Source organism: Solanum lycopersicum, chromosome 8 (assembly GCF_036512215.1).
Source record: "Solanum lycopersicum chromosome 8, SLM_r2.1".
Lineage (NCBI taxonomy): Eukaryota > Viridiplantae > Streptophyta > Magnoliopsida > Solanales > Solanaceae > Solanum > Solanum lycopersicum.
In genome coordinates, this window is record NC_090807.1 from 54,311,533 (window position 1) to 54,319,040 (window position 7,508).

The 7,508-nt window shown below is 33.2% G+C and overlaps 1 protein-coding gene across 1 annotated transcript; it reads right to left on the reverse strand.

The window, feature by feature from the left end:
- Positions 1-308: 308 nt before the first annotated feature.
- Positions 309-3,428, reverse strand: LOC101258979 (pathogen-associated molecular patterns-induced protein A70). Its single transcript, XM_004245049.5, has one exon. It carries the CDS (start codon positions 3,139-3,141, stop codon positions 2,110-2,112), a length of 1,032 nt encoding a protein of 343 aa, XP_004245097.1. The 5' UTR covers positions 3,142-3,428; the 3' UTR covers positions 309-2,109.
- Between the last annotated feature and the right edge of the window lie 4,080 nt (positions 3,429-7,508).

The following is a 7,508-nucleotide window of genomic DNA, read 5'->3' on the forward strand; positions in this document are numbered from 1 at the left end:
TATTTACATAGCATTTACAATAGTTTGGGGGTATATTTGTCATGTTTCCCTTGTTTCATAATGTATTGTATTGTATTGTACTCTATTGCATGGTAGCTATAATGTTTGGCTAGATTATATTGTTTGTTGTTGTTTAGTAACATTTTAATTGTTTGGTTTAATTGTATCGTACTGTAATGTAATTTATAAATTTACTTAAATATCCTTAATTATTCTAGGGTAGGAGGTTTGACTAGGTTTAAATAATTAAGGTAAAGGATAAAATAATATTTTGAAATATTATGTAAAGATATAATTGGAAAAAGAAATTAAGTAACAATAGGAACACACCAAATTGGTTGTTCCATGAAATAGGGTTTTCCATTGTTACGTAACAATAAAATTAGACAATACAATACAATACATTTTAAGTAATAATCAAAACAAACATTGTAGGTATAGAAACGATACAATACAATACAATGAATAACAATGATCCAAACATAGTGCAAGTGCCCGTTTTGATTGACTTATTTTAGATGCTTTTAAGCAATATTGAAATATTTACGTAAAGTTAAAAAATATTTATAAACACTAATTTTAAAGTCAAAATAATAAAATAAGCTAAAAATCATATTCAATTCAAACTCACCGTAAGTATGAAGAAGGAGAAGTGATGGTGTGTGACTCGATTTAGTGCATTTGCTTTTTGTATGGACTAATTTGCATTTTGCTTTTTGTATAGACTATTTTGCTACCTTTACTCAATAGCTCCAAAGAACACATGCAACAAAAGAAAAAAGCTAAGTTTGGTGGTTGTAGCTACTTGATTGATATGGCTGACACACGATTAATCTATAAATTAACACATAAATAATGATAACTTACGTGGAGCTTGATTCAAAGGGAAAATTGTTGAAGGTGTGTAAATAAAATCTTACACGAAGACAAAAAAAGAAAAAAGAAACTATTTATAAGATATTGTACACTTGTATTAACCCAAAACCAACCATATTACCTTAAAAAATTATAGGTTAAACGAGGAAAAAATGAAAGATTAAATTTTACGCAAATTTTATAGTGTTAAAAGAGTTAATTACATTTCATTCCTATACTTTTTCAAGTTACAAAAATCTCTTAAATTTGATAAGATACATATCAAAATGTGTCGACAAATCACATAAAATAATGTATCAAAAAATAGGAGAGAATCGAGATTTTTATAATTCTTCAAAGAATAGAAATTTGAAGGAATATAATAAATAAAGTTATGAATTTAGATAATTTTTCCCAAAATAAAAGTCTCAACAATATGGTTTTAGCAAAACTAATATAATCTCACAAACAACAAAAATCATCCACAATCAACCTTAGTTAGAATGGACACTTGCCATCATGTTAAGACAACTCACATATTACCAAGGTTAAGATGGAGGGCTAATCCTCATTCATCCTTAAACATAAACTTTAGGTTCGAATTAATCTCCTTAATATGGTGTTGCTCTTATAAGGAAGTGTTTTTACCCAACGTGAAACTTATTAATGATAATTTTAAATTTATTCGCACTCCAAAATCATTCCCAAACACAAGATGGGGAACAAAAGAAAAACACAGTTCTAATATTTTTTTCTTGACTCAATATAATTCCTTAATAATGTGCTCATTGTGAGAAATACAAAGGTAGGATAATAATACAAATTCAGAACCATATGGTGACTGTTTTCTTCACCATAAACAGTCATTAAGAAGAATAAACTTACCAAAAAGTACATTAAAACAAAGAAAACAAAAAAATGAAGATTTTCTTTGGGGACATTTGTTGAAGGAAAGTAAAAATAAGATGACCTATTTGAACATGAAATTTAAAATGTGGACTAAATTCACATTACACTGAAATTAGCTCTAAACACCCATTAAAAAAATATCTTTTCTCCACATTTTTCAGACACCACAAATTATATATTAGCGGTATAAGTTGAATTTTACTAAAATGCCTTTGATTTGTCGAATTTCAAAGGAAAAGACAATTGACAAAAAGTTGCAACATTTGGATCTTACTTTAACAATTTCTACAGTTTGCCCCAAAAACTAATCAGAAACTGAAAATTAACCCCCAGAAGTTTATACCTTTAGCTCCCTCTGCCAGTCGTCTCCTTGCTCCTGAGAATGGAATCCAACCTCTGCAACTTCAACTGTTGCTTGAATTTGTTAATGAAATCATCGGCTTTCGCATCGACTTCATTGTCTTCATCGCTTTTTTTAGCATTTTTCTCCCTTGTAGTCGCCGGCCGCCGAGCTTCCACAATTTCTTCTTCTTCAAAATGCCCAAATGGCGATTTCATACTTGCTGATTTCTTCATCTTCGTCGGTAACTTCACCGGAGCTTCACCTGCTGACGGCTTTGTATCTGATCTGCTCCTGCTCACATGTCGTTCACTTAACTGACTGTACACTTCATCCAAGCTCTTCATCTCACCTTCCTCTTCTTCATCTTCGTTTTCCTCCTCGATATGCTGAAAATTGAAATGGGTCTCCATATCTTTAAGTTTCTGTTCGTGGGTGTGCTGGAAATTGAACTGGGTCGATTTCGATTTATCATGAAGGGTTTCTTCAAAATGGAAGTCCGGTTCAATATTTCCGAATTTTTGTTCTTGGGTGTGCTGAAATAGGTACTGGGTCTGTGTATCTGGGAGATTTTCCTGATGTATTTGCTGGAAATCGTAGTGGGTTTGTGGCTTTTGGACATTCTTGTCTTGATTGAAAACATACTGGGTGGTGGTGGTGTCTGGTTCTACGGTAGTATGTTCAGGAGCTGGTTCAAAAATGTAATGTGTTGGTGGTTCAAATGGTGGGGTTTCTTGCTGATGGGGATGTTCATGAGATCTGTAATTGGCGAAATTAATGGATTTGATGCGTTGAAGAAGAGAAGGAGATCTCACAAGTTTAGTGGGCTGTTGTCGATTTTGTGAGTAATCTTCCTGTTGATGTGAGTTGTCTTCTTGTTGTTTTGGATGATTATGTTTTTGGTTAGCTAAGGAAGAAGTAAAAGCAATGGTACCTATCATAACATTGAGAAGAACAAAAAGAACAGTTGGAGTGAACCAGCTATTCATGGATGCCCAAATTGAAGAATACACAGTAGATACAGAATCATCAAACATGGTGATTTTCTAGAGAGAGAAAAATGGAAGTTAAAGTGGAGAGCACAGATTGGAGAGTGGTATTGAAGAGAGTTTGTAGATACTAGTAAAAGCAGAGGAGAGAGAGAGAGAGAGAGAGAGAGGGGCTAGAAGATGGCAAGTGGTGGGTGGGATCAGGGCATGGGGATGAATGATAGTTGGGTGCGCTATACATTTATTTTCTTGCATCACATTTTTCTACCTTAATGTAGGAGTAAATATTTGATACGATAAACATATCAGTAACACGTTTTTAATATTGGAACGATCTACTACACATCTTAAGAATACAAAAATGTATTTATTTATCTTTTGTATAACCCAATTTTGTATGTGTTTCGCTTCACATAGTTTTGCGTGTTAATACATTAATAAACTCATTTTATTTTATTTTTTAATTAAAAATGCCCAATGATTATTTTCCCTTCTTATAACCCAGCTTCCCGACCCTAACAAAGAAGAACTCTAAATTTTCACTCAAACATCTAAAGTTCAAATTGAATTCAAACGTAGTTCAAAATTTCTTCTTTTGAATCAAAAGTAACTCTTCGTCATTATTATTCGTTCACCTCTTTTTTGTTTTGTTTCATTCCTCTCCTTTTCATTTTAATTTGTTTCTATTTCGTAATTCGTAATTTGTTTTGAGTTATTAGATTTTTGACTTGCTATAATTTTTATTAGGTGTTGTATGGTTCGAATAAGCTTAATTAGGCTATGTTTGCAAGAGAAAGATTGTGAATATCTTTGATACAAACATGATTTGTTTTGCCTTTGTTGACCTCTTGGATCCAAGAAATCTTGATAGATGGCTTTCAGTATGTCTCTATATACTGATAGGGCCCCCACTAGTCCGGCTAGTTATTGAGCAGTTCTTTTAGGCGGAAAGCAGGTCGAACCCTACGTGCGCGCATCTCCCACAACACAAGCACCATTGTTTGACACCATCCAAAAAATAAATGATTCGTCAGTTCAGACTGAAAATACATGCATAGATAGTGGTTTAATGTCAAGATCGATGACAGAAGCCTTCTCGCTTAAGAATATGCAATTCCTCTGGAGTGAAGTTGTTGGGAGGGAAGAGAAGATAAGGAAGCTAGTTTAATTGAGGAATCAACTTTCTTTAATGTATAGTCTACAAAAGCATGACACATGACACTTCTTTTTTTTTAGTCCACTCTCCCTTAGAAAACGAAGTTGCTTTTGGGATTGTCCTCTGGAGTAAGTTGAACTTCTTTTAAGAGTTGAATGATTTGTTTTGTTGTTTCAAGAGCAATATAATCATTCATTTTGTTGTTTAAGAAGTTAGATCATGCGATTTTTGGCTTTGAAAGAATAATTATATTGATTAAAGATCCAAATTAGTGACTCCTTATAAATAGTTGGAAAGAATTTTCTGCGAGGTATGAAATCTTCTCGCAATGCATGAATATTAATTCGCGATGCATGAATATTAACTCGCAATGCATGAATATTAACTCGCAATGCATGAATTAACTCGCGATGCATGAATATTAACTAGTGATGCATGATTTGACTCTCGATGCATGAATATTAACTCGCAATGCTTGAATTAACTCTTGATGTATGAATTAACTAGTGATGCATGAATTTTCTGCGAGGAATGGAATCTTCTCGCGATGCATGGAATTTTCTGCGAGGTATGGAATCTTCTCGCAATGCATGAATTTTCTGCGAGGTATGAAATCTTCTCGCGATGTATGAATTTTCTGCGAGGTATGAAATCTTCTCGCGATGCATAAATTTTCTGCGAGGTATGAAACCTTCTCGCAATGCATGAATATTAATTCACGATGCATGAATATTAACTCGCGATGCATGAATATTAACTAGTGATGTATGAATATTTACTATTGATGCATGAATTGACTCTCGATGCATGAATTGACTCGCAATGCATGAATATCAACTCGTGATGCATGAATTAACTAGAGATGCATGCTCTTTGTAGTTGCTATCAAGCTTCTCGCAGCACTTATCAGAATTTTGAGGTCCTACTCAAAATTTTGTCCCAGTTAGAATTATGGCAAGTCTCAAAATGATCTTCAATATTGACTTGTTGGTTATCTCTATTGTGAATTTTTGAAATATTTTCAAAAATTCTGTCCCAGTTTTTATTGTATGGAGAAGTAATAATCACACTGGGTATATGACCGAGCCATTGTGGCGCCTTCATATCCTGTCGAGGCAAGAATCGGGTCAAATGTAGTTCCATTCTTGTGGATGATGAATGTTGCACAGAGTCTGAAAGATTATCAGTAGAAAATGCACAATATGAACCATGAAATATGCAGATGGTATTCCTTGCTATATTTAAAGCCTAAAATAAGGTATATCTCATTTTGGGATAAACAATCCAATGAAGTAAGATAGACGTCTCACACATATAAGACTAACTTAATAAAACTTTTTATAATGAACAAACTCAAAAGACAATTTTTTTCTTTTTTTTCAAAAATAATAAAAAATGATGAGATAGTCAAATCTTCACCTCGATTGGTACCAACAGTTAGAATTGCAGGCAAATCTCTTTTTTTCTTTTTTTTAAAAAAAGATTGAATTAAGGTAATTCATACAGCTTCAAGTTGTACCTCAAATATACTTAAGGATTAACAAGATCCGTTCTTCTTGTTTCAAACAAAGGTTTTGAATTGTATCAATTCTCATGTTTCAAGTTCCCTCACGACAAAGGTTAGTCCTATTTCACACATATTTGAAACATTTAATTATAGGACATTTTTCAAAGTGCACTCACACTCACAAGCATATTCAATGCACACAACTGTGATACCATATGCTTGACCCTTATGTAAATCTCTACTAATGTGAGAACATTTGGAATGATATCATGTAGGGCTTGTCATTGGTTTGTAACGTAGGCTTAGGAATGGGTAGGATATTTATTTGAGATAAAAGTGACTGAATTCCTCCTTAAGCGTCACACAGAATTTGTGCTCTTAATGATTGGTACGCCTTTGACGTTAGATCCTCTTCATTGTTCTCCCACCTTTCATCTTCTTTTGAATCATTTTAACGCTTTTCCTCCTTTTTTTAGCTCTCGTTTTCTCTTTTTTTTTCTTCTCTTTTTTTTCCTTTCTTCTTTTGAGTCCTTATTCGTTAGAGCTTTTCTTTTAATCATTTCTTTATTATAATAATTTTTCTTTTTTTGTTGGAGTATTTTCCTTCCACCTTTCACTGACCCTGCAAGGATATTTTTTTACCTTTCTTCATTTCTTTCACTTTCTTTCTTCCTTTCTCTCTTTTCTCTAGAAGTCTTTGCTTCCTTGATTTTGGGAGACTCAATATCTTTGCTTTTGAAAATTTCAAACATGGATTTCCTCTTATAATTTGCACATTCCTGGTGCACTCAAGAAGGTTGGCCAAGAGAGGTCAGCGCTTGTAAGCACTCAAAAAGGGTAGTGGTTAAGATGTGGTTGTCCAAATAAAGATTTCAGGCTCAAAATGGGAAAACTAGGGATTAATGTAATTTGGTAGGCTTTGAAAGGCACAATCGGGTCAAAAAAGGCCTACAATCCTTTCTCAAACCAAACATTACTCATAATTTCACCTCGAAAAACATTCAGGTCAAGTTCTAGATCAACAGTGTAACAAAATTGAACTTTGATCAAAATCTCACCACACAATGCACATGAAACATAAGGTTAGTTTTATTCTTATCTTGATTGCATGCAAGAGAATTTTCAAGCATCACAAAAGTACAGATAAGAGGTACCACGAGAATCTGTAGTTTACCGCAAAGTCAGTCTTTTCAATCATATGGAATATATTTACACGCTTTTGACTGCATAAGTTCCGACCGAGTTGAAGACATGACTCTTACAATATGTACAAATAATTTTTTTTTGGAAAAGATAATATCGAACCCAAGAAGGGTTGCCTACGTATCTCATTAACATGAGAATCAGGTACGCGTAGTTCATGCAGATATGACTGGGAAAATATGCACAAACAATTTTTATAAAATCTTTTTTTTGGAAGATTATTCCAAACCCAAGAAGGGTTGTCTACGTATCTAATTAAAATGAGAATCAGATACGCGTAGTTCGTGCAGATATGACTTGGAAAATATGCACAAACTATTTTATAAAAGATTTTTTTTTGAGAAGATAATACCGAACACAAGAAGGATTGTCTACGTATCTCATTAAAATGAGAATCATGTACGCGTAGTTCGTCCAGATATGACTGGGAAAATATGCACAAACAATTTTTACAAAATCTTTTTTTTCTTTTTTTTTTTGGAGATGATAATACCGAACCCAAGAAGGGTTGCCTATGTATCTCATTAAAATGAGAATCAGATATGCGTA

Excerpts from the sequence above, each read along its gene's own strand:
- LOC101258979 (XM_004245049.5), bottom strand. The coding sequence starts at position 3,141 with ATGTTTGATGATTCTGTATCTACTGTGTATTCTTCAATTTGGGCATCC.